Genomic DNA, 27914 nt, shown 5'->3' with positions numbered 1-27914 from the left:
AAATAATGTCAGCAGGAATTGGGGGGTGATTGCCCCTCTGTACTCAGCACTGGTGAGACCATACCTCGAGTACTGTGTTCAGTTTTGGGCCTCTTGCTACAAGAAAGGCATGGAGGCCCTGGAGTGAGTCCAGGGGAAGGCAACAGAGCTGTGAGGGTCTGGAACGTAAGCCTGATGGGGAAGAGCCTAGGGAATTGGGGTTGTTCAGTCTGGAGAATGACTTGAAAGGATGCTGTGGTGAAGTTGGAGTTGGCCTCTTCTAGGTAACAGCAATAGGATGAGAGAGAATGGCCTTAAGTTGCACCAAGTTGGGTTCAGGTTGGAGAAGTTAAAAAGCTTCTCTGAAAGAAAGGTGATGCTCTGCACAGGCTGCCCGGGGTGGTGGTGGAATCACCATCCCTGGAGATGTTCAGGAAACGTGTGGATGCGGCACTGAGGGACACGGCCAGTGGGCATGGTGGGGATGGGTAGGCGGTTGGTTAAATAATCTTAGTTGTCTTTTCCAATCATCGTATTTCTATGAAAACAGAGCTAAGGTATGAGAGAACTGGACAACGCTGCACCACGATGGTTCAGACTGTACTGTGGAAAAATTTCTTTATTGTTCACTGCAACATAATCACTACCCTTCTACTAGCACAGCAGTTAGTGCCCCGTGCCTGCCACTTCAAGGATTTAACAACGCCGTCGGAATATGCTGTAACTTTCAGTTAGCCCTGAGGTTGCAGGGACGGATTGCTCGGCCCTCCACCCGCGAAGGCCATCTCCGGGCCTTTCCGCGGCCGCCCCGCGCCGGGCCCCTTCCGCCGAGGGCGGAGCGCAGCCCCGGCGCCCCGCCTGACTGCCCCGGCGCCGCCGCCATGCCGGGCGCGATTGGGCCGCGGGCGGGCGGCGCACGGAGCCTCTACCGGCGGATCCTGCTGCTGCACCGGGCGCTGCCGCCCGCCCTGCGGGAGCTGGGCGACCGCTACGTCAAGGAGGAGTTCAGGAAGCACAAGGCCGCGGGGCCCGCGGAGGCACAGCGCTTCCTGCGGGAATGGGAGGCAAGTGCCCGGTGAAGCGGCGTTCAGCGGCTGCCCGGCCCGGCCCCTCGCGTGGCGGGGGAGGCTGCGGCGGGTCAGGCCGCCTGGGCGCGCTGGCAGCCCGGTGGTCCCCGCGCTGCCGCAGCCCGTGCTTGTGGCGGGGCACCCCGCTCGCTTGCCCCGCTGGGAGGTAGCCCAGGGCAGCGCTGGGGGTCTGTCGTTGCCTTGGAGGTGTGTGACCACAACTGTGTGCGCGCCTATGTGTAACAATTATATAATTAGCTATCTGTACGTGTAAAACAGGTGCGAAATTACGGGGTGTCATTTGCATATATGTTACATAAATATGTATATATATAGCTACACGTGTAGCTGGTTGTATAATTACAATTAACTAAATGTACATGTGTAAATAGCTTCCACATGAACTTGTATTTCATTTTTGAGTGGTATTGTTGCCTTTACAGAGCAGTTCCTAGGGCAGCAGGCCCGATGGACTTCAGTGTTTGCGCAAAGCTCCCAGGCACAGGGTTTGGATTTTGGGTGCTCGTGTGTGGAAGCAGGACCTGCACTCAGTAATACTTATGGATCCCTTCCTACTTGGAGTATTCTGTGATTCTGTGACGTTTCACAAGTGCCAGAGGGGAAGGAATCTTGAGGTGGCTGGGTGTCAGTCAGGTGCTGACAGGTCAGTAGGCCCTTAAAAAGTCCACAGAACAGGGAAACGTTACAGATACTCCATGAAGGAAAAGAGATTTCAGTTAGAGCATCCAAACAATGATGAGAGACATATCTGTATGAACAGATATCTGTATGATTGCAGTCCAGAAGGCCAACCATATCCTGGGCTGTTAAAAGAAGCATGGCCAGCAGGGCAAGGGAGGTACTCCTGCTCATCTGCTCTGAGCTGTGAGACTTCACCTGAAGTACTGCATCCAGATGTGGAGTCCTGAGTACAGGAGAGACATTGACCTATTGGAGTGCATCCAGAGGATGGCCACAGAAATGATCCTAGGGAGGGAACACCTCTCCTATAAGGACAGGCTGAGAGAGCTGAGGCTGTTCATCCCGGAGATCAGAAGGCTCTGGGGGGGCCTGAGAGTGAGCTTTCAGTATCTAAAGGGAATATAAGAAGGAAGAGGATGGGCTCTTTAGCAAGGTCTGTTGTGATAGGATAAGGAGAGAGAATTTCAAGAGAGAAGATTTAGATTGGATGTAAGTTTTTTCACAGTAAGGGTGGTGAGGCACTGGAACAGGTTGCCCGGAGAAGTGCTGGATGTCCTGTCCTTGGAGATGGTCAAGATTAGGCTGTATGGGGCTCTAATCTAGCTGTAGGTTTCCCTGTTCATTGCAGGGGAGTCAGACTACGTGACCTTTAAGGGTCCCTTCCAACTCAAAAGATTCTAGAATTTTATAGACAATTAAGCTTCTAGTTAATTTTCATACTCATTGAAATGTTCGTTTTTTTGTCTTTTTATTCTCAAAATTATTTTCCTTGCTGTGGAGGAAAGTTGCATTCTGTTCTCTGCTGTGTGTTGGGAGTTGATTAGAACAGGTGGTGTGCAGAGCTGCAGACTGATGGATGGAAAGGTGCTGGAGGAGACCTGGTCCAACCATCTGTCTGTTAGCTATAGAGCAGCTAAAATGCAGGGAGTAATGCAGATCCATTAACCCAACACTGGGGTGTAAGGAACAGGGAGAGTGCTGCCTGGTATCTTCCTTAGAGGAAAGGAAGAAGTATATTTTATTTGGTGCTTACCAACTTGATTGATGCTGAAACTGGAAATTTGTTATCTACTTTGCAAGTGGCTGATGCTATTATAATTCTCAGTTGCAATTTATTTGATAGTGCTCAAATGTTTCTGCTTTGCTGTTTCCAGTTTTAGCACGAGCTAAAAAGGCAAGTTGCAGGTTACTATTTTCAGTGGTAAAATCTTAAAATATTTTTAAAAGGAAAATGGTGTTTACACATATTTTTAGCCATTTTTGTGAAGTGAACAGATAGTGAACACTTTTCTCAGTTTAAAAATGTTTAGAAGTAGATTACAGAGAAAACTGGGAAAAATTAAATTATGAGGAAAGGAATGTGAATTTTGAAACCTGGCATGCATTGCTATTAGTTATGATACGTTCAAAGAAATGAAACTAATTTAATAACTGTTTTGAGTGCGTGAGCAGTAAGAACTTTGCAAATCCACCTTTCTTCTAACAAGATGCTGGGATGTATTAGCAAGTGGTTAATGTGGCTCTTCTCATCTTTCCTTTAATCTTTTGTTTCTTTCCGGGATTTTTCTCCCCCAGATTATTATCTGTTTCAAGGGTGGAATTTCTAAATCAGACCTTCTCATTTCTGGCCTTTGGGACTGTGCCTCTCACAGCGTGCTGTGGTTTGTGGCCCTTGAAGGCCTGAACCAGGTACCTGAGGTATTCTGTAAAAGACTTGGATTAGGCAAGAACAAGATCTAAAGGTGGTGGTGGGCTGATGGTTTGACTAGGTGATCTTAGTGGTCTTTTCCAACCTTAGTGATTCTGTAATTCTTGTTAAAACTTCTGTGGTGCTTTATGGATAGGGTCAGACCTTGTGTGTGGGAAGGTGCCTGAATATGCTGTTTTATAAAACAGAAATGGAGCTGAGCTCTTACTAAGTTATGGGATGTGTTGAAGGTCATTGGTTTGAACACATAGTCTGTTTGTAAGGTTGTTGTCCTCTTATTTGATCTGTATTTACTAATTATTTAGTGAATTGCCTAGCATTTTAATCAGTCATTAGGGTTGCTTCCAATGTTTTTTCACCGTGCTATTTTAAATCATGATGCTGTTTTAAGGTAACTGAACACATGGATTGTTTACCTGGGAAAATAAACTGCGCAAGTCCTCTTTATTTCTCGTGAAACGTGGTGAAAAACTGTAACCTTTTATTTTTAAATTAATTGAGAAGAACCATTAGAGGAATTTTATTTTTACAGGGCATTCAAGCCACTGTAGCTTTTAAAATTGCTGCAGTTCTTTAATATTAGGTTCTGTTACACTGCAGTAAGGAAGAACCCAAATCTCAGTGAAGAATCAGAATGAACCTTCTGATTCTCAATGGGTGCAGTCATTTTGAACATACTTACAGTGCACAGAGGCACAAGTAGAACATTGAAGAGAGATTTCTTAGATTAAGTTTAAACAGAAATTGAAAAAAGTGTTGAAAAGACCCCCAGATAGTATTGTCTCAGTATGTGGATGATTCTGGAAGAATTCCTGTACTGCCCTAATATTGCTGCAGTATCAGTTTCCATTAACAGAGATGGGAAAAGAACTCTTTGTTTGGTTTATAGAGAAAGGGGAAGATTTATTGTTCTATCACTATTTGTACTGGTGGAAAATGCCATTTTATGGCAAATCCAGATGGATTTGTTTGAGTTAATAAAATAGATAAAGTGCGCTTTGAATATTCTTGGAAGAGTTCTTTAGTGAATCAGAACTGGTAGAAATACTCTGCAGGTATATGCAAATTTGTATAAAAGTAGAACAACATTGAAATTGTGTTTTTCCTATCATTTCTGTTGGATTAATGCTTTGCTTCTTGAAACCCACTAGGAAATATTAAAGGGAGTTGCAAAGAAAGCAGGCTTTGTTGTTCAGGAATTATGGTTGTTCAGGTAGATTCAAATTAAGTGTATCAATTATTAATATATGCTCCTTCCTATTTTCTAAATATTTAATATTTTAATTAAAATAATTGGTACTCATTTACAGGAGGTGGCTGATATAATTAGATTGATAGTGATTATTACCTTGGAATGCTATTGAATTAATGCTGACAGATATGGTAAGTGAATTAGTTCAAGTCTTCTAAATCGTATGGTAGCTGATGAGAACGCTTACATAAGAATAGGTAATATTAAGGTAATATTGATTACTTCATTCCAGGTTACAAGTGATATAATGTAGAATATTCAGCTAAGTAATTTGAGTATTTGTTTTACATCATTTGTGTAATTCTTCTTTTAATTTTGAAATAGGTAATTTCATACTTACCTTGTTTAAAAAGTCTGACCTTGTAGATTGGAAGGTCTGGACTGTCTTGAGATGAGCAGAATCATTCTGCAGAATTACATGACATTTTCTCACATCAGAGAGATAGAATAAATTGCCTTTGAAATGCTTCGGCCTTTTTTCACCCAGAAAGTCTTTTTATAAGCTTTCAAATTAACTGAGACTGACTGGGGAGCTGGCATCTGCTGTTGTACACTCAGAAGAAAGGTGACTATTTTTCATTCCTGTTAATATGGCTGGGCATTATATTGGCAAAATAAGATGGAACTGTGTCTCTCTGTCTGGGGAACTGGTCCCTTAGCCTCTCAAGAATGGCTAATTTTTCTAGTTAACGTGGTATCAGAAATGATAAAAGTAATTGTCATTCATCAAATTTGTTTTCAGTTTTGCCTGGCACTTGCAGTATTTGATTTGCTGGAATGATTTATGGCATGGACCCATAATATCTCTCAGGACACAGCTGTCACGATGCATCTCTTTCTGCTAGTGACTGGGTATAACAAATGTTTTGCTTCTTCTTTTGGCTAGTATGATCTTCCTTCCTTCTTCTTGATTTATTTTTAAGCTTCTGGCATTCAAAAGCATATTTAGAAATTGAAATGAGAATTTGAAGAGCAAATGACCAAACAAATTGACTGGGCAGATGAGGAAGCTGTTGCCAGTACTGGAATCAGACTGGGACAGGAGTTGAGCATGTGGGTTGCCTTTTCAGCAAGAGTATGGGCTGCGTAAGTCTGCAACTGCTGCTAACTTTCTGTGTTATGCTGTAAGTTTCTGTAAAGTACATTATATGAGTGATCTTCTCTGTGCCTGACAAAGAAGTACATATTTTTGGAAGTGAAATATGACTTTAAGGTTTTTGCCATTTTATGACTTTAATGAAAACTGTGAAATAGGATTTAAGAGTAATATTTCATTGTAACGTTACCGGATACATTGGAATTTGCTTTTAGTGTTTTTTATGACTATCTGGGTGAAAACCTTCTTATTAAGAGTAAATTCCTATTGAGACTTACATATTTAGCTGCTACTTAGGGTAGCCACCGAGTCTTAATTTGTAAGCACTGAATTGGAGACAGTTTCCTTTATTTTCTTTGATATCTCTAAAGAAGCAGGAAGGAATTTCTCACTTTTCTGAAAGCTAAATAATTATGGCTGATAAATGAAAGAGAATGTGGGATTTGAACGTGGCCAAATGCAGGGAATCATCCTGCTTCCCTGACCTTGCACATGGGGTGACCTGTTTTGGAGCCAAATCTGAAGTCTGCCTGTACAAGATGGCAGCTTTTCCAGGGTTTGGTGAGCTCCCTGAACCAGCTATTATGTGCAAAGATCCCTTTGACAAAAACAAACAGACAAACAAAAACCAACAACCAAAAAGCGACAAAAAACCAACGAGAAAACCAAATAGGAGAAGAACCAAAGTGAATCCCTTTAACAGTATTTCTTGGTAATGAAATTCCTTGGCTTTACTCCCATCCTTCCAGTGTTTCTTCAAGTGTAGGATTAGAAGCAGGAATGGGAGCCTGCTTCTCTTCTGCTAAGGCTCCAACAGCCTGGGGGTTTTCTGATGCAGAGGAGCGGCCTGGCACGTGCAGGGTCTGCACCTCATGGGAATGAGCACTGAGTACTTGTCAGCTAGAGAACAGCGTTTTCTCCATCAGATTCCTCTGCCCACTCTGACGCCAGCAGTTCCTTGTATGTCTGTGGCTCTGGATTGGTGTGGTACACCATTTGATTAAGCTGCTTGGTTTAACTTGTATGGAAATATACCACTTTTTTTTTTTTCTTTCCTGTTTCAGTAATAGTGTGGTCTGGACTTAATGGAAAGTAAGACTTAAAGGCAAAACTGAGATTTTGTTTTAGACCTTGACTGCATTTTCCAAATTCATAAGCTTTGACATTGGTATTCTTAATGCTAATATAATGTTACCATGCCAGTTATGCAACCAGATAACATGCATCTCAGCGTCCTGAAGGAACTGGCAGATGTGGTTGCCAAGCCACTCTCCATCTTTTTTGTAAAAGTCATAACTGTCGAGTGAAGTCGCTGGTGACAGGAAAAAGGGAAACATGACTCCCATTTTTAAGAAACAGAGAAAGGAAGACCTGGGGTACTACAGGCTGGTGAGCCTCACATCTGTGCCTCGGAAGAGCGTGGAGCAGATCCTCCTGGTAGCTGTGTTAAGCTACATACATGATGAGGAGATGATCTCCTCATGGCTTCACCAAGGGCCTTCTTGGACAAAGTGACAGCATCAGTGGACAAAGAAAGAACAATTGATGTCATCTATCTATACTTGTGCAAGGCTTTTGACATGGTCCCACACCAAATCCTTATCTCTAAGTTGAAAAGATGTAGATTTGAAGAGTGAACTATTCAATGGACAAGGAATTGATAGCCAGTGGGTTGTTGTCAGAAGCTCCGTGTCCAGGTGGAGGCCATTCACTAGTGGTGAATGGCCTCCACTTCAGGGGTCAGTCTTGGAACTGGTGCTCTTCAACATCTTTAACAGTAGCATGGATAGTGGGATTGAGTGTACCTTCAGCAAGTTTGCTGATGACATGAAACTGAGTGGTGCAGCTGATATGGCAGAAAGAAGGGATGCCATCCAAAGGGATTTGGACAAACTTGGGACATGGGCCAACACGAACTGAATGTGGTTCTACAAAAGCAAGTTCAAGGTTTTGTGCTTGGGATGGGACAATCCCAGGTATGAGTACAGATTCAGGGAGAAGAACTCATTGAGAGCAGCCCTGCTGAGAAGGAATTGGGGGTTCTGGTGGATGAAAAGCTGGACATAAGTCAGCAGTGTGCAATTGCAGCTTGGAAGGCCAACAGTATCCTGGGCCACAACAAAGGAGGAGTGGCCAGCAGGGAGAGAATTGTGATTGTTCACCTCTACTCTGCCCTTGCAAGGCTCCATCTGGAGTACTGTGTCCAGGCCTGGTGTCCATAGCATAGATGTTGAAGTGGATCCAGAGGAGGGACACAAAAATTATCAGAGGGCTGGAGCACCTCTCCTATGAAGAAAGGCTGAGGAAACTGGGCTTGTTTAGCCTGGAGAAGAGAAGGCTCCAGAGAAACCTCACTGCAGCCTTCCAGTACTTAGAGAGAGCTTATAAATGGAAGGAAGACTGACTTTTTACACAGTCTGATAATAATAGGACAAGGGAGAATGTCTTTAAGCTAGAAGAGGGGGGAGATTTAGATTGGATGTTAGGAAGAAATTCTCATCAGAAGATGGTGTGGCACTGGCACAGGCTGCCCACTGAAGCTGTGGATCCCCGTCCTTGGATGTGTTCAAGTCCAGGTTGAATGAGGCTCTGGGCAGTCTGAGCTGATGAGTGGCAGCCCTGTCTACAGCAGGATGTTGGAACTAGATGATCATTATGGTCTCTTTCAATTCAAACCATTCTGTAGTTCTGTGATGATGTGTGTTGTTGTGTCTGTGCATGTAGCTGGTACAGTGGCTGTCCTGATAGATGTGTCAGTCTGCTACAAGTAGTTTTTATTTGCAACTGTTTTGGTACAGCAAAAAGCACTGTGTGAATTACTGGGGACACAGCAGATGGTCATGGCTGCCATTCACCTCAGGTTATTGTAAATTGTGGAGTAAATGCCACTGAAGTGGTGGAACTAAATATAAATACGTGGTGTGCAAATAGTTTTATAAATTTTAGATAATTTGGTCATTGTATGCATTCGTAAAGTATATGCAGTGCCTTTGATATTTTGTGTGGGATTAATTAAGCCTGAACTGTATGGGAAGTTTTATTAATTGTAACTTTGATAGAGAAGCTGAGATTGCTGTATAAGCAGGTTGAATCTCTAATATGCATAACAGTTCACTCCTTGCATTCAATAGCACTTGCCTGGGAGATGAGCAGGGATGTTTATGTTAATGCTTGCAGATTCATATGCATCAGAGGAAGTTCTGTGGCTGCCTGCTCATGGAAACTTTTTTGATGAATCCAGCTTTTTATCAGCCAGGTTGTGATTAGATGTCTGAATAAGAACATGGCAAAAATGTCAGACGCTGTAGCAACATGCACAGGAATGGGATGTTAGCAGAATTGTGATTTTAAAAGGTAATCAGGTTTCCATCTAGTGGTGGTATAAAATTCTGTCTAAGCCAAGGGAAGCACAGCATATTCATAACTGTGGTATGTGAAGCATTGTAATGCTTGTGTATGTGGTTGAAATTTAGGAAATAAAAAGCCTAAGGATGCAAATGATGTACTTTACAGCACGTAACTCTGAGAGCCTCCAGATTTCTTTTTTTTATATTGAAGTTATAATAATCAGGGATCAGTTATATTAATGGCATGCATTCAGATAGTACTCTTTGATTCTAGCAGTTTATTTAATTGCTGCAAATTAATCTGATTCTACTTTATCAGTGTTCTGTGACAGACATTTCAAAAGGTTTAATTTGATACAGGTCTAGAAATCCTTACCAAGTTAAGTTTGCAGATGGAGAAAATGCCTCAATAACACATCCACCAGTCTTTTGGACTTGTATTTTAAGACTGTAGCAGGTTGAACAGAAAACGAGGTTTAAACCGTATTTATTTATAAGAATTTCTGGTTGTTTATGTTTAATTGATACCTTCCTTCTAGCATTTGTTTGGCACTTGTTTGAATACTGCCAGATTGTAGTGTCTATAAGCGTGGTAGGTGTTACTATGTTTTCAATGCATTTCCACTGTCAACATTGTCTAAACACTGCCAACTTTCCACAAGTGCTGTCAAGTACTATATTTTGTAATTACTGCAGTAATATTATGAGTGCTGTAATTGCATGTACTGTATGGATATGCTTTTCTGTTCTGTTTGTGTGCAGACACAAATTTGATATTTTTTCTGTGAATTAAAATGGAATCTGAAGCATATCTAAATATTTCTTTCAGAATTGTTTTTTTCACGTTTTAGCATCATATGAGGTATCTGCACAAGTCTTTCTGTACAGATGAGAGGAGTTTTAGAGCCCTGAGCTTGTACAGCACATCTAAATGTGTAGCTGATGTGTTTGGACTCACCAAGGCTCCCTTATACAGTTTACTAATGTTAGTGTCAGTTTTGACAAGACACCAAACCTTAGATTTCAACTTTATAATCTTGTCTTTTGTAGCATCTTTATCAATCTTTGTTCTGTTTTTGCTGTCTTTCACAATGCTGAAAGCTTTGTATGTTTTAAGACTGAAGCTCATTCTGTGTACTATACGTCTTCTAATTGATATTCTACTATTGATAGTGCAGCTCACTCCTGGAATACACTGAGCAGCAAATTTCTGGCAAAACATTTTTATTTCTGTGTCTGGAAATTGCTAATTAAAAACTACATTTTTTTTGAAGGACATGATATGAAACATTTATTTAATCTTAGAGTCTGACAACATTTGAATTTATTGATTTTTAAAGGTCATTTCCAGAAGTTAATGTCAATGAGATTTTTCAAATGAACTGTTCATTATACTAGAAGTTAGTTACCAGTAATACTACAAACAGACTTTACTGAGTTTTATTTTTAGGCTTAGTGATATGTTGGGAGCTTGAGTGCTGATAATATGCTCGTTTTTGTTGCAGAGGTACTAGTGAAAGACAGAGCAGACAAAAGCAAAAGACAGCGTGATGCACTTTTTGTCTTATCAGGCTAACCCTCGAGGTTGATCTTGTACCCATCTTTCAAGAATGGCCAGTGCAATAGAATCATAGAATCATTTGAGTTGGAAGGGGCCCTTAAAGGTCACCTGGTCCAACTCCCCTGCAGTGAACAGGGGCACCTACAGCTAGATCAGATTGCCCAAAGCGTGGTCCGGCCAGACCTCGACTGTGTCCAGGGATGGGGCATCTGCCACCTCTCTGGGCAACCTGTGCCAGTGTCTCACTACCTTTATCATAAAAAATATTTTCTTTGTATCCAATATAACTATCCCCTATTTTAGTTTAAAACCATTTCCCAAAGTAATGCACGTTTTCTTGTTACATGTGATTTCCTGAATGATACAAAATTAATACACTAATTTTATGCTTTTTTTTCCTTCCTGAATTATTCTTATCCATAAATTAGAGGAAATTAACAGGTGTTTAGGTCATTGCAATATTATCTCTTTATTCTTTTTACATTTTTCTTTTCTGAATCTGAACCAGAAGAAGCATGATGAAAGGATGGGAACTTAAGACAACTCCCCATGACTATTGTTTCTTTGGAGCTGTCGTGACTGAAGATACTGAATAGTGTCGGTAGTATTAAAAACTGCATAGAATAAATCAGAGCAACTGGTTTGTTTTCTGTAGCCCAACAAATGTCACTTAGCTCATAATCAAGCTTTTGCCTTTTTCAGTTGCACAGTGGAAGGCATACAGGCTATGTAATTGACTTGAGTTTGTGTGCTGTTTGAGGTATAGTAGTAGCATCTGTATAGTCTGTCTTGATGGAAGAATTTGTACTACATTAGCAATCTCTCAGGCTTTGTCACCTTCTGACTTGTGTCAGTGGTGCCCTCACTTGTAGTTTGATAGCTGATTTTAGACTTTGGTGATAACATCAGAAGTGATTGTCCTTCATAAGACTGCAGTTTTTGAAGTGTACACGTGATGGCAGCAAACACCTAAATTTATAAGTCATGTTTGTCTACTAGAAACTAGTAGGATTTTGAATTTTCTAATACAAATTAGTTAGAATTTTCACAGCTTGAATTCTTGTTGTTTATTGAAAACTATAAATTCATTAAAATACTGCTGAAGGTTGTGTGAAGGCTTTTTAATTAAAAAATTATATTGCATTTTCTACCTTCTGTGGCCATAATCATATTTAGTGGTGTTTTCTGGTTTTGATTTGCATCAGAGTAGTTTGTTACTCCGGCAGCAAAAGCTGGTACCTCCCCAGGTAGTTTGGTGGTGACCCTCTGATCCCTTGTCAGAGAAGAGGAGACACACACCATTCTTATATCCTTCTTTGTGTTTCCCTGGCATTCTACCTGCTGACCCTGATTGTGCTGAAATTTGCTTTTCGGAAGCCCGTTGTTGGTTTTTCTCTGTTTGAGAAACGTGTCTTATCTCTCCGTGGAGATATCTCTCATAATCTGCTCCTACCTCCCTCACATCATTCAGATTACATCTCCCAGCTGCATCTGTAGATGAGTCAAACCTGCTACAGCAAACTAATCTGACATGAACACCCTGCACTAGCCGCTGCTATATTGAAGTGAAAAAATCCTAACCAAATTTGAGGAACTTAATAGCTGCTGGTGTGTAACTGCGCTTCTGACAGACATTGACGTGGTAAGAGTCCCTTTTTTTCCTGGAGCTGGAAAGTTCTTGGAGTTCTTCAAAATGTTTTACTCATTGTCTTGTGATCAAACAGTTGAGTGTAATTGGTTTTCTTCTGTTCTTTCTCTTTAAGCCTTTCTCTGGCACGTTTGTTAGCTAAATGCTTTCTTCTTCCATAACAGATGCATGTTTTTGGCATACTGTAGTGCATTTTGTTCTTTATTTCTTTTTCCTGTGCCAGTCATTCTTTCTAAGTTCTCATCTTGGTGTCTAGATCACTAGTAAGTTTTCCACCAAGTGTTCTTGGTCTGATGAAAGGACCCAGTGTGCCCCTATCCCTGAACATGCCTCATCTACATATTGGGTGCACACGGAAGTGAAATTCCTATGCACTGCAGCTCTCTGCTTTCCAGCCACAGGCTGCTGTGGGAGCAGAGAGGGAGTCCTCATTGGAGCCATGAAGATACCTCAAGTCTTGCTTCACCTCAAGCATCACGTAGAAAGCATAGGTCAGCCTTAGGCCATGGTACCAGCATGTTGCTTTGTTCTTCTTTGTGCTGAAATTTCTTGTCTTGCTCTGTGTAGTTACTTCATTTACTGTAGTTTGTGTTTGTTTTAATGTGTAGAATTCATTTGAAGGTGTCTGGCAGAAGAATATGATATCCAGTTGTTTGCTTGAGCTCTTGAATTTTTAAATTCAGTTGGTTGTCGGCAGTGAAGCATACTGGTGAGCTTTTTAACAGCCATTGTGGTGAATTGCTGTAAGGGTTGGAGAGCCACAATGTGAAGAGTTTTAATGAAATAATGAGTATATATTGTGTCCTTAGTGGTTTAAAGAAAGGAGATCTTGTATAGCTGTGTTTGTTTTTCTTTTTCACTGGTTCTGCTGCTGATTAATTGATGAAAAGAAACTTAACGGGCAGTGTCAGGTTCATGGGCAGTACTACCTTTGTTATAGCTGAAAGAAGTTTCATCGTTAAGAAGAAGCATTGTGCTCTCGATCAAGAAAGAATGAAAGTTGCTTTGTGAAAACTGTGAACATTGATTATTATTTTTTTTTTTTTAAGATTGGTACCTGTCTGCCAGCAGATGCCACTCTGAAGCAGGAGACTAGTTTCCCAAAATTGACCAACTAGAGGAAAATAGTTGTGGTGGCTCTTGTTTCTTAGAAATGTTAGTGGCAGTTTGCCTGGTATTGTCTTTGTTTCCCTTGATAAGAACAGCCTGTGCTGTAAGCAGTTAAATATTTATCTTGTAAAATGTAGCTGTATAAGATTTTTTTTTCCTGCTGATGGGATAAACCCCATATCAGGGAAATGGCAGCAGAGAGAGTAAGGTGTTTCTGTTCTTCTTCTGTATGCTAATTGAATAAGGTGGAGGCTAGAAGTCTTGGGACTCGAGAAGTGTCACTGGAGGGATTCTCTGTGGCAGAAAAGTGCCTGTGTCAGGATTGCTGAAAACCTGTAAGAAGGCAATAACTTAGAAACACAAGTCTCAGTGAATTTTAGTAAGACACACCCTTACAAAACCTTCAGAGACATGTTGAGAAGAAGATGGCCAAGTTGTAGGCCTGTCTGCTAAGAAAGACATACTGGGATGTGTTCATCAAACAGCAGAAGTTGTCAGTATCTCAAAACTCAAGATCTGAAATAAGATTTTACTAATGAATTGATACAAACAAGGATGTGACTGCCTCCCTGTTCTTCCCTGTGTTGGTGGTGGCACAGCTGTGGTGACAGGACACCGGGATGCTTTAGGCTGGAAGGTGGCCAGATCAGAGGGTGATGAGTGAAGCTGGAGGAGCAGAATCAATCATGACAAGGTGTTGGCTGCCTGGATCGTGGAATAAGACCCCAGGAAACAGACTCATCTGAAGAGCTTTCAGGTTAGTGGGGCAAACGATGCTTAAACATTTTCTGTGTTTCTGGTACAGAGTATGTTGGACAGAATAATGCATTTCCAGCATGCTGTGGTTTGTAGTGCTTCTGGCAGAGGTAGGGAAGGCATCTGTTAAATGCTAGTTTTCTTGCTGTTTCATTTTGGCTTGCTATATGGAATCCCATCACACTTTCAGAGATTATTGAAGGTGTGCTTGATTCCCTGTAAATATTCATCTGATACTTTGTGGCTGCTGTTGCAAAATGTGCATTGTTTTTCAGAAAGGAGGTTTTGTTCTTCTTTCCTTTTGCATATTGGGCAAGCAAAGCTTTGATGGCTGTTTTAGTGAGGAAAATGATAAATGCATTCTGTTTGTTTTCTGGAAATCTCTGCCAATGAAGTTTTGAGTTTGTTACAGAAGAGTTAGATGGAAATGTAACGTAAAAACTAGATGATATGTACATTTGCACAAAGCTGGTATTTTGATACGGCTTCAGTAAGTCAACTGAAAGTAAATATTCCCCTTGCACACTACTCATACCCTGGGCTTGCTCTTCTGAAGGCTGAGCAGTGCGGCCTCTCAACTCTTCCTAGCGCAGCCTGTGCTCCAGCCACGGATTTGCTGAGGTTGCTTCTGTCAGACTCTCTGCATGCATTCTGTTTAAATGGATGGCTCAGACTGCTCTGCCTGGGTAGTCCAAGTGAGATCCAGCCAAGGCTGCTTGGACCAAAGGACCTGAGTGAGATCCAGCCTGTAGTTCTCCCAGTCTGGCATCCACTGTGGTGCTGTCTCATGTGGCAGAAAAAGCTGCTTCTGTTGGTTTTTGTTGCATTGTGTTTGGGTTTTCAAATGAGCAGCTGCATTACTTTTGATTGGGAAATGATAAAATGTTCATTTTCTTAGATGATATGGAATTTTTTTGCATGTTCTTAAGCACTGGACTGAAAAAACACTGGCTGAATCCTGAAGTTCTGCTGCTTTGAGGGAGCTGAGAATTTGTTTCTTCTTGCTTTTAATATATTTTTTCCATCTGGGATTTAAATGATATATCTTGTATTAATTAGATAATAGTTTGGGAAGTTCTTGCAAAGTAGTGTTAGCTTCCAATTTTTTTTTTTTATTGTTTTAAGTAAAATCATTCATGTTTAACCGTTACCTGAGAAGAATGTTCATGTCTTTAATGAGATTAATTGCACGTAATGTGTAAGCATGTAGTGGCAGCAAGTCATTTCTGCTTGTACTTCACAGCATTCGAAAATAGGTGTTTGATGGAATTCTTAGGTAAGTTTTAATTTTTGCTAGCGACACAGAACCTTGGTGTTATTTTGTTTTTCCAAGGTTACAATTTTATCTCTGCTTTTTTATTTGAAGAGCTTACTGAAAGTGTGTTACTGTGACGTGTAGAACACTTGATCTTTTGACATCCAAACCATAATAATATTAGACCTATCCTTGTGATTTCTGAGAAAAGATTTAACTTACAGTTTTCCAGTGTTAACTGGGAAAATTCCCGGAGCTTCTGGAGCTTAAGCAGAATTAATGACAGTGATAAAAGCCAGAAAGCCATAATTTAAATCTGCACTCACGATGGGCTGGTACTGAAGTGCAAGTGTGAACTCTTGAGATACATGTCAGCATCCCGTGTGGTACAGCCCATTGCTTGTTTGCCATCCAAGAATAACAGCACAAAGAACTGAAAATCACACTGCCTGGTTTCACTCAGTTATTTGTTTAATTTGTATGTAATGTAACTGTAGATGTGATGTTGGCTGCATTTTTTGACAACGTTTGGTACGCTTTAGTTTAATTTGTGAGATTTTGTATTGTGGAACCAACATCAGTCATATAAATTACATATGTGGCTGAAATGAAGATTAATATGCTGAGCAGTATGAATGCAGTTGCTGGAAAAACCCTTATGGCAGTGGGCAAGGACTTAGAAAGTAGAGTCATACTGGATGTGGGTTCTGTCTCCATCCTTAAGTTTTATCATTTTGTTTTTCGTGTTTTGTTTGTGCACTTATTTGCACAAATATGCACTTCTAATGCATAGCAACAGATAAAGGTAGAATTAAATTAAGCATCTATGTCTGTATAGACTTCTTGTTTGAAAATCAATTCCATGATCTCGATGACTTAGTTCCAGTTAGTTGACAACATTACAGTTTTAGGATGCATTAGCTAAACCAGAATCAAACAGTGCTTCATCTGAATTTATTTAGTAGGCTACCAGAAAGCATGCAACAGCATTAATGGTTTTAATTGTAAATAATAGCACAAGTGAGCTCTTTGAATTAATTTGGCTTCGTGTTTTCTTTTCACCTTCAGATATTCTTATTCAGTTGTGTCAGATGACTTCTCATGACCCCTTGTACTATTTAGCTATCCCATTTGCTGCTTAGGGCCTTTGCTACAGCCATGCATCCATCAGAAGCACATGTTAACTAAGTTACTTGCCAAAGGTTTTCCTTTTTCCTTAGTAATGTCACTTTACTGTTTGTTTACATTTGTGAATAAGCTGCTTGTAGGCAGTGTTGTGGAAGGAAGAAGGGATCCTAATGATATTTCAGATAGGTATGATAGTCTTGGCAGCACCAGTGGCAGAACTTTCCCAGGGCAATTCTGCACACACCAAATGCAATAAAATATTGTGCTGCATTCTGCAAGGAAAGGGTTTTGTTGTTGTTGTTGTTTTGGTTTGGTGTTTTTTGTTTTTTTTTTGCAAAACTATTGTTTTTAAAGTCACTCCTACAGTGGATATAACAAGCAGTTACAAGGGGATCTATTTTGGATTTTTCTCATAAATGAACACAGTAGAATGCAGATGATCCCATTTCTCTTCTGTAGAAAAAAAAAAAAAGCAGTAGGATATGCATGCAAACCTGTCTAATAGCCTTATAGGGCTAGTACAGCTTACTTCTAATAATATAGCTTACTTTCTGTAGCATAAATCATATTTAACTGAATAAAAATTAAAAAAACTAGCCCTTTTAGACCAGATCTATTAAAACACTACTAACTAAAATGCCGTAAGTTATCATTAATATGTTTCAAGGGTAAGCATCTCTGCGTTGTGGATAATGCAAATGTTATTTAAGATTATTTACTGGTGTCTTCGGGTAACTTATTTGAGAGTTTTTCCTGTTAGCTGTCTTGGTCTAATCTATGGTGAATCCTATGCCTAAAAAGCAGTCTCCTAGCTGGGAGTTTAAGTTAAATAGGTGTCTCTGAAGGCCTTTGTACAGAGTGGAGAATGAGACAAGAAGTCACTGTGATTATGATGGAACTGCCTACTTGCGAGCAGATGTGCACAAGATCTTTTCCATTTTTTTTCTTGATTAGCAAGTGAAAGTCATTGGCGTGTAGGCAGCTCAAAAATACTTCAAGTTCTTATTGTTAGAACAGTGTTGTATTGCTTTATAAACAGCTTCAGAGACATTGTAAAGCCATGCTAATGTAAGCTGAGATAATTCCTTGTTGTTGAGAAGTCTTGAAGCACAAATTGAGATATCTCAATACCTTAAATATTCTCTGAATGGTAGAAACCTTGAGCAAGGTTTATTCACATTCCCAGTGGATGGCAGATAGAGATTTTTCTAGAACTTGATATCTAGTCAGTTTGAAAACTCTTCCAGGTCACTGTACACAGTAGAAGAAGGACATGTTTCCCAATAAGGCACAAATAAAAAAATACAGCAGTTAATCATTCACGCTAATGAAAACATATCTTCATATTAACGTGGAGAGAGCATTTCAACAGATGCAGATGTGCCATACCAAAATGATTAAGTAGTACTGCTTAACTCAGAGCAGAGGTACTTTATCTCAGGAATTTCAGTGCACAGGTAGAACTGATGTGCTGCACTTCACATTTCTGCTATCATCCATACAGGGAAGCTGCTCCTGCTCCAAATGTCAATACCTTCCCCAAAGCTGAACAACATAGCATGTGGCTGTTGAAGCACCTGGGAGGTTGGCAGCCATAGAGCAGATCTAAGCCAGTCTGAGCGATCTCAGCATGGTGTATTTGCTTTTGTGAAATGTTGCCTTGACGTTTTCACTTATTTTTAAAGATCTTTTAAATTGTAGAGCAAATTAACTTATGTTCCAGTTCAGCAATACCAAGTGTGTGAAAATTTTTTGGAGTAAGCAGGCAGTCTGAATTATAGTTGTGAAAGCTTAAGGTTTTCTTGGCTGAATGTTCATTCATCTCAAAGTACATACAACCCTATTTGACTTACTTGGTTTCCGTAGCTTGTTTTTTGTCTCAGTTAAGAATTCAGAGGAAGCCACCTCTCATGTTAAGAACAGCTTGTAATGAGCAGAAACAAAAAAGAAGCAAAACAAGATTTGGATGAGTTCATTTTGAAGTATGTGTAGTATAGAAATTATAGGAGAATTATAGGAGAAATTGAATTTGATATATATTTGATTTTCCCAAGAGCAGTAGAGAATATTTTATGGAATTTTTCAGAGGTGCTTTCAAATTAGTTCTCTCTACAGGTACGTTCTTAAATTTGGAAACTTGTTCAGCAGGTCAGGAGTTGCACTCAGTGATCCAACTCAGGATGTTCTGTGATTCCATGATTAATGAAATTTTCTTGCTCCTCTTGCACTTCATCTTTCCAGTCTTTTGTTCTTCTGTGACAGGTCAGCCCTTACTTGCTGTAATGTGAAAGATGCTTTAAAAATCCTCTTTGGATAGAGAGATAGAGAGTGGCTTGTAGATGGTCAGTGTTTTTTTTTTATTCCCTAAATCTGGAGGTTTTGACATAGTAGAGATGCGTCCTCCTTTACAACAGCTTTTAAATACACTGATGATGCATTTGCTTTCTTCACTGAAAAATTCTGGCAATTTCTGAAATAGCTCGGAACAAGTTAAAAACCAGGTTAGAGTTGTACACTTCAGAGTTTCTCGATCTCCAGAAACAGGAGAAAAAAACCAAACAAACAGGAAAAAGTCCCAGCACAATATTGGGGTTATGTTTAGAAAGGCAACTTAATTTCTCTGACCTTTTTGTCTGCACTATTATATCAGAAGACTTTCTGGCTGCATGCTTGTTATATTGCCACAATTTAGGAAAATAAAGCAGAGCAGAGGACCTTCTGTTACAATTTTGAGAGCTGTAAAACAAAAAGGAAGGAAGTGCTGTGGTATGTTCTATTAGAGAGTAGAGAAGATTTTTGAAACAATTTATTTAATGGAAGTAAGTTTATGTGTGTACAAAGTGTATTTCTTAACTAAAATGTGAGCGTCATCTAGCATCCTTTGGTGCTCAGCAGCAAGAACTTGAAAAGAACTTGCCCAGAGTGTAGAACAGAGCCTAGTGGGTTAATCCTTTTGCCTTTTAACAAGTGCACATCAGTAGTGTGAATAAATTGTCCTTACTGCAGCGCGATTTTACAGATATAAACCAGTATGTTGTCAGTTGCTTTAGGAAAATATTCTATCAGCATGCATTTATTTTCAAAAAAATGATGTATTGCTGTTATTTAAAAACAACAAGGACTGCATTTTAACTGGATGATTTTGGTTAACTACACGGAGTTATTTCTTCAGAGTAGACCTTAAAAATTCCTAGACTGGATGATATGCTTGTTTAAGTAACACCCCATAAGAATTCACTGTGGTTCCCAGCTGCAATATGTTTTTTATTCTTGAAAGTATAGGAGTTCCACTGTACATAGGCTTTCTTTTATTGACAGCTAGTCACCTTCATTGTGCTGTATGAAGAACACGCCTTGCAATGTGTGTGTGCCATTTTGTTGGAAAGGTGGGGTCAATAATCTTCCACGACCCATTGCTTGTCTGCCTTAAATACTGCTGCAGGGTGTACATCTCAGCCTGTGTTACTAGAGGGAGGTGGTGGAGTCACTCTCCCTGGAGGTTTTGAAGAAACGTGGATGTGGCACTGAGAGCCATGGTCAGTGGGCATGGTGGCGATGGATTGAGGTTGGACTAGATGATCTTAGTGGTTTTTTCCAACCTTAATGATTCCACGGTTCTGTGATTTTCAGTTGCCAAATTTGCTTTGGAACAGGGAGTGTAGAATATGTTCAGTTGAAACTGGGGATGCTTCTGTCCATCCTGAGGGACTGATCTGACGTTTATGCTAATAACCTTCTGGTCTCTTATTAAATATTGCCCATGAGGTTTTAGCTAATTCATTCAATCGCATTATTTTTCTGCAGGTCCATTGCAGTGAAAAATTCAGTGCACCCTCAGCAGAAATTTTATTTGTGGCGTCATTGAAGTCAATGCAAGGCACCTATTTGCAGATGAAATTTTTGGTTATACTTGAGATTTTTTATTGCTGTTCTGTTAGCTTAAAGTTTTGGCTCTAATAAGCATATAGGAATATGAGTAATGGAAAAATAAGGATACCAAGTTTCTGCATGTATGCTTATGCTTCATTGGGTATAAATTGAATAGAACATGCATGGAAGGCCTTTCAGTAGTACCATCAATTGGGATATTTAATCTTCTGCAGCTAGCAGTCTGGAAACTGATGTGGTTGTCTTGGAAACAGGCTTTATTTTGCTTTTGCAAATACCTAGATATGAAATCACTGTCTTCTTTGAAAATCGGGTAGTGAGACTTCTCAAAGAAATAACTGCAAATTTCAGTTCTCTTTTTGAAGAACAGATGATGTTTCGATTGTGTGCTTTAATTGTGGTTGTGTGATTGTAGTTCTAAAACAGAATGTAGTTTTCTTTAACCTAAAATGTCTGTTCTTGTTGCTGATATTTGTCTTGGAGTTAGCTGCAGTAAAGCACTTTGCCAAGATTTTCTAGCTTAATATTTAAATAGAAATATTGCAGTATAACTAGTGTACTGAACAAGTTACATTCCTAAAAAAATGTATTGATGCTATTATTTCAGGTCTTATCCCTTCCCCCACTTTAAATGAACAGCTTGTGAGGAATCCTTGACTCTTCTGTGAGGCTGTAGCACAGGAGTTGCCAAACAAAATACCAGGAGTAGAGGAAAGTGCACAGGGCCGCAGGAGAGCTGCCGTGCACTGTGTGAAGTGTGAAATCAGATCTGGGTGGATAAATAAGCGTCTTTCTCATTGCTGAGGGGTTAGTAGGATTTGTATAAAAATGTGAAACAGTGTTCATGAAAGAAGTGTGACTTCTCTGGTCCTTTGCTTATTTGTGCCGCCATAACAGCCTTAAAGTTTGTCAATAGTAACAGTGTAATTTCATCATAATTCTTACAGATCTAGACTGAATTTTTTTTTTGGTATGTGTTCTGTTCTTCAGTTTATGTTATTAAATTCAATGAGGTTTTGATTTCTCTTCCAAGTATTTTTGTGTCTAGCACCAATTTAAAGAGTCTTCTACACATTGGTACGTGCTTCAGAGAAGGTTTTTTTTTTCTTTTTTTTTCCCCTTTCATTCTTTTATGCTTATTTTAAGGGGAACTTACAGATTGAATTTTGCAGCCTGTCCATGGGAAGAGAGGAGTATCATAGGAGCTTGGCAAGCCACTGGAACTCAGTTTTGTGACCATCTCTTTGGTCTCACTTCTAGTCTTTTCTTCCTGTTCCATTTCCTGTGCTGTGTTTACATTTCAGTTTGATCTATTTTCAGAACTGAATTGGTCAATTTATTTCTTCTTAGGAGTTTTTCTATCCAGCATGTCACAAAATCATAGAATCATAGAATGGCTTGGGTTGTAAGGGACCTCAAGCATCATCAAGTTCCAGCCCCCTCCCTGCTACAGGCAGGGCTGCCAGCTGCTAGATCAAGTACTAGATAATACTGCCTGGGGCCCCATCCAGCCTGGCCTTAAACACCTCCAGAGATGAGGCATCTACAGCCTCTCTGGGCAGCCTGTTCCAGCACCTCACCATTCTCTCAGTAAAAATCTTCCCTTGACATCTGAGTCTCCCCTTCTTTAGTTTAAAACCATTCCTTCTCATCGTATCACTGTCTGCCCATGTAAAAAGTTTATTTCCCTCCTGTTTATAAACTTCCCTTTAAATACCGGAAGGCTGCAAGTGAGGTTTCCACACAGTTTTCTTGTTTGCAGGCTGAACAAGCCCAGTTCCTTCATCTGGTCTTCTTAGGAGAGATGCTCCAACCCTTGGATCATCCTCATGGTCCTTGTGTGCTGAATATTCCTTTCTCCTTCATTAGAATGAGCTCAAGTTTTCTCTTTAAGACCTGAGATGAAGCTTATTAACGTAAGTGGAGATGATCTTAAAGACCGTGTCTGCTATCAGATGATACAAAAAGCTCTTAGATACCTAAGTTTTGGCTTTGATACATAAACCTTATGTTGGTATTGTACATCCAGAAAGAAATGATTAATCACAGATTGTTTTTCCACAAATGACAGCTAAGTCACTCTGTATACTCTAATGGGGTAATTGATATATACTTACCTTGATGGTCAAGCCACAAACTTTCCACTTTTACCTCATATTGTGATCTCATAAGTCTTATATGAAAAAGGAAATTAAAATAGCGTATCATTTAAGCTGTAAGCGAAGGTGAATTGGTTCTTGAACTTTTTTCACATTTCTCTAAATAAATGTCATTTCTTCCAGTTTAACGATATTAGTAAACTGTGTTAAAAAAGGAGTCCATTTGTACCTTCCTGATCAAATAATAATTCTCCGTGCTGATTACTAAGTAGTACATAATTACATTCCCTGGCTCCATTTTAGCTGAACAATTTTTCATTCTCTCTTTCCAATCTGCAAATGAGCAAGCAACCAAAAAAACCAACCTCATATGGTACCAGTTCATTGTGGCTGCAGTATGCGCGTCCCTGCCTTACTGTGGTCACTGCCCTGAAGTTTGGGTTGGTTTAGCATCCGACTCGAATCTCTTGGGAAAACTTGATGTTCTTAAAGTTCTCTTGGCTTTTCCTTCCTGAAGAAGTTTTAGAAAACTTTTGACATTTTCTGGTTGCTTCCAGTCTTGACAACCCGATGACTTTGTACTGTGGAAATCTGTTTTAGCCCTGCGCATTAGAAGTGGTGATGTGGTCTTTCACTCTCAGAAATGAAAATGCCATGTCATTCAAACTTTTCTGAAGATAAAAAGGAACTGAGAATTTGTCGGTCACATGTTTCACTTGAGGGTGTTCCTGAGTCTGACCTCAGCAGGGTTCCCAAACAGGAAACAGACTGCGGAGGAGGGATTACAGACTCATTCAAGGATGAAAGGTATTTTTTCATCTTTTTTCTTTAAAAAAAAAAAGTTGTTTGAAGCCAGTGAGAGAAAGGAATGTAGTGATGAGACCCACATGTCTGAAGGATGGTTTATCAGGTCATCATGTGTTGAAAAAGAAGTGTCACCCCACATAGCTCAGGTCTGCATGTTTAGTTTCTCTTAGGCATGTTTTAGAAAATCCATTGCAAGTGGTAGAATTTGTTCTTCGTGCAGCTTGTGGTTACAGCTCCTCATTAATTACCGTTTGGTCTGTTAATTAGAGAATACAGGATTTTTTTTGACCTGCATTTACTTTTGGGGCATGAGATGTCTTCAGTGGTAGGATGGGTTCTCAGCTGCTCCCTGCTCTTGGACTTGTCTTGGACTTGGTCTTATAAGGTACTTAGTCTGTTTTACAAGTGTTCATGGTTTTGTACATAGCAAACCTCTGAATAAACTTACAGATCTAACACATTGACTTCTGTGTAACTTTCTATCTTTAGCTTCTCTATTATTAAGAGAAAACATCAAGAATGTCTGAAATTCGAAATGTAATAGAAAGAGCAGATTTTCTGGCTTGAAGGTGGTGAGTAGATCTCTGAGTACTTTTAGCCAAATTGCTCCCATGGAATGTAACTCATGAGGCAGGTGAATGAATCTGGCATCGCATGCATGAGCTGTGCTGGGACTCCGCTCCATATCCTCTCACTACCCAAGAGCTGGAGTTCACAGTTCACTTAATTTGAGCAGTAGAAGTTTGTGTGTGCATGCAAGGAGGATTGGAATTTTATTTAAGCTTACCTCCAGCAAAACTCAGTGAACACAGGACATAAAGAAGGCTTACTTATCTTTGCTGTTGTGATTTTGCACAGCTCTGCCTTATTCTATTCAATATTAGGTGTTTTATTAATGGACTCCGTACCTATGGCATTGGTAGTGAATTAGATGCTAGATCAAGAAAACATAAGAAAAAACATTTACTTCTGTCATAAATCAGCTTGTCATTATTTTTTTTTTTTTCCTTGTGTATAGCTTAGCCATAGTTTTATGAAGATAGCTTATTTCTAGTGCTTTTTTAAATGGAGCATGATGCACCTGGAGAGGCCTCATTGTAGCTTCTGAATGTAAGTGTTGTTTGTTGCAGCAGAGCTGAAATGTTTGATCTCCTGCCATTCGGATGTTGATGATGTTCATGGCTGTGTGGTGAATCTGATAGCATCTCCCAGCAGGAGCGGTGTTACACCAGGATCACTGTGGCCCTCCTCTGGACACACTCCAACAGGTCCACATCTCTGCTGTACTGAAGACTCCAGATTTGGCCATAGTCCTAATGCTTTGGAATTTCATGAGCTGTATCCCCCATTTAAACACCACTTCTCTGAATATTTTGTCTGTAATTGATACTTAATTAGTTTAACAGAAAACAAAGCAAAGCAAAGTGAGATTTTTTTGGGAAAAAAAAAAAGTCAGCTACAGAAAGCTGTCTGAATGTGTGTAGAAACATAAATTCAGTGTCTCTGTGCAAACCAAGCTGAGGGCATTGCTTGCTGTGCTGTCCATTTGCATTATTGTTTCTTCACACTACAGCCCTGGCAGCAGGTGTAACATTTTGCAACAGAACAAGAATTTGAAAGGCTACAATTTGGAGTTAATTTCCAATGAGTGATGTGGGTGACCTGCCAGGCCAGGCTTGTTTTTAGATATTATCTTGAGGAATGGTTTAAAATCATTTGATATCACTTCTCAATGTCTGGCTGAGATGTTGAACAGGGCAATGAGCAGCTGCCTCTGCTCTGTCCCAGTGATGTTGTTGTTTGGTCAGTGTTGTCATTAATTTGGCTGTAAGTGAAGATGATATTTTGGAAGAGATGAAGGCGTCAGCTCTATATAATGTTCTAAACGTTAGGCCTACCTTTGTGGAGGATGCCAAAGAAGACAGAGAAGATGGTTGCCATTCTTCCCATTGCAAATGGAATTTAATTTTTATTTTACCTTATAATTAAATCATACATTTTGCTCAACATTTCATATCAGCATATCAGGTGAACGCTAGCCTGTCGGCATATATTGGGCAGGATGGCAGTCTGTCCATATGACTGTTGGGGAGCAGAGCTTTTGTTTGGGCATTTGGGGCTTTTATTTTTGTATTTGTTTTTTTCTAAACCTTGTAATAACAAGCTGACACCCTTTCCTTAATGAGTGATATTTTAAAACCTTGGCTGTCACTCATCTCTGGGCCATTCTGATAAAACAGAGGAAAGCTGTGTATTCACTTCAGATAGTGAACTTTTTGGGGGAAATACAAAAAAAAAAAAAGGTGGTTATTGATTACAGCAAATACTTTCTGAATTTCTGTAGCAGACAGCCACAGAATCCACATCATTCAATCTCGTGCCACAGAATTGAGGCAGCCCGATGGTTGGGCTCAGCTGCTCTCCTGCTCTCCTCTGCTGCCTCACGTACGCTGAGCATGGCTCTGCTGTGCCTGCAGGCTGGTTTGTCTCCAGCTTTGTGTCTTCTCTCTCACGTACTGTGAGCAGAGTGTGAACTGTAACTGGAATAAGATGCTGTTGGAAAATCTGTCGGAGGTTTGGATCACAGTTGCCAGAGGAGGTTTGTTGTATTTGGAAGATGCAGCTATATGTAAAATAAAAAAAGAAAGGAAGAAGTGATTTTCCTTGTTTGAGAAGGCTGGGCAGGGGTTTGTTTTGGCTCTGCTGTTAGAGGAGGTGCTATTGGTAAATAGTTACTTTCTGTGTCTGTAAGTTCTAAGGAAAGCTAAAGCAAAAACAAAGATGCTGCTCCTTCTCATTGCCTGCTACAGATTGCAAACACCAGATTTTGTGGTATATTCCTGAAAGAGCAAACGTAAGCTTCCTTCCCCTCCCCTGTTATGTTTTTAAACTTATTTCTGAACTTCATCTGGAGTTCCGCATTACAGTTCACATGCAGTTAGAAGATGGTGCATTTTCTGCATAGAGGCTGAATCTTAAATGACTGAACTACATATCAGCACATGATGGAGTGCTTCACTTTCAAGGCAGAGATTCTTTAACACTGGTGGCTTTTCTGTGTTAGTAACAATTTGAGCTACGCTGCGTATCTGTTTTGTTTTATCTATTTTCTTTCAGTAGTTGTATATCACGCTTTGCAGGTAAGATCCTGCTTGACTGGTGTGTGTGCTTCCCTTCAGAAGATCACTGGGGAGGTTCACTTGGGGCAATGCAGTTTAGTCTGTCCAAAAGTTACACAGTCAAGAGAAGTTCTCATGTTCAGAAGACCCTCTGGTCTTTGTGTCTTCAGTTCGAGGTGGTTCTTTCTGAAAAAAATGTAGTTTTTGTCTTTTGGTATTAGTGGATTTTCATAGGTTGTGTAAGGGTATGATAGTATGGTAAAATGGTATTAAAAGAAGTTGACATGAATCCTGCACGTGTCATTTTTGTGACCTTTATATCCTCTCTTCATAGAACTATGCAGCGCTGATATGGCAACAAATTAATGACGACAAACAGAGCTCGAGAAAAAAGGCTGTATTTGGAATCCAACTCACAGAAGAAAAGCTTAATGACTTCCGTGATGAACAGATTGGGCAGCTGAAGGAGCTGATGGACGAGGCTACCAAACCTAAGCAAAAAATCACCATTTCTGAAGACTCAGAACACAAAAGCTGAAAGATTCTGAACATTTGACTTAATGCATACAGAACCATTTTGAAACTTCCTTTTCCAGCTGGGGTAGAATGTAATTTCTGTGGAATGATGGCTGCTGCTGATACCATAAGCTGTCTGAAGGTGGTATCTCTGACTTTTATGCACTCATGTCTGGTAAAATGGAATCATGACAATTTTATGTTAATTGCAATGTTTTTGTTTTTCTAATGGAAGGTGGAGACTTAAAGAATTTGGTAACACTAATTTGATGTTTTAAAAATAGAAGGTTTTAATTTTAACCGACTCACAGAACAAAACTTCTTTCCATTTTTACATCATTCTGTGCTGTGATGGAGAATGTACAGTTAACATTTGTTTTTCTGATGTGGATTCAATAGATAAAGAACAAAAGTATGGTGCATTCATTTCAATGGAAAGAAATGAGCAGTAGTAGAAACGTACCGTTGTTAATTCTTCTTCAGCTTCATTGTGAAATGTGCTTTAAAAGATGCAATTCATTATTAAATTGATTTTGAAGAAATCATTGGTTTATGAAGGAAATTATTTTCTTCACACGTGTGATGCATATCTTTTTAAAAACCATTCATTATTTTGCTCTGTTAGAGTTCAAGTAATCTTTAAAAGCTTTGTGTCCCATCCAACTCATTATTTTATGCTGAACAGAATTTATAAGCACCTCAGTTGCCAAAGTTATCCATTTCATAATGCAGCAAGTATCAGTGATTTTTGGTAATGGGTCAGCCATCATCGGGACCATGCATGCCTATTGTAATACTCACACAGTTGCAACTAAAAATAATCCTGCTCCATCTGCTAAGAAAACACCTCCTTACTATGCAAAAGACAGCTTTCAT

At 39.8% G+C, this 27914-nt stretch overlaps 1 protein-coding gene across 1 annotated transcript; it reads left to right on the top strand.

Moving 5' to 3' along the window:
• The first annotated feature begins 829 nt into the window (after positions 1-829).
• On the top strand, positions 830-27574 carry SDHAF3 (succinate dehydrogenase complex assembly factor 3). Its single transcript, XM_031614401.2, has 2 exons — positions 830-1043; positions 26857-27574. Exons 1-2 carry the CDS (start codon positions 861-863, stop codon positions 27058-27060), a joined length of 387 nt encoding a protein of 128 aa, XP_031470261.1. The 5' UTR covers positions 830-860; the 3' UTR covers positions 27061-27574.
• Positions 27575-27914: the final 340 nt, after the last annotated feature.

The sequence above is a fragment of the Phasianus colchicus genome, chromosome 6, assembly GCF_987193195.1.
Source record: "Phasianus colchicus chromosome 6, bPhaCol1.hap1.1, whole genome shotgun sequence".
Lineage (NCBI taxonomy): Eukaryota > Metazoa > Chordata > Aves > Galliformes > Phasianidae > Phasianus > Phasianus colchicus.
This window is presented reverse-complemented; position numbering and strand designations above follow the sequence as displayed.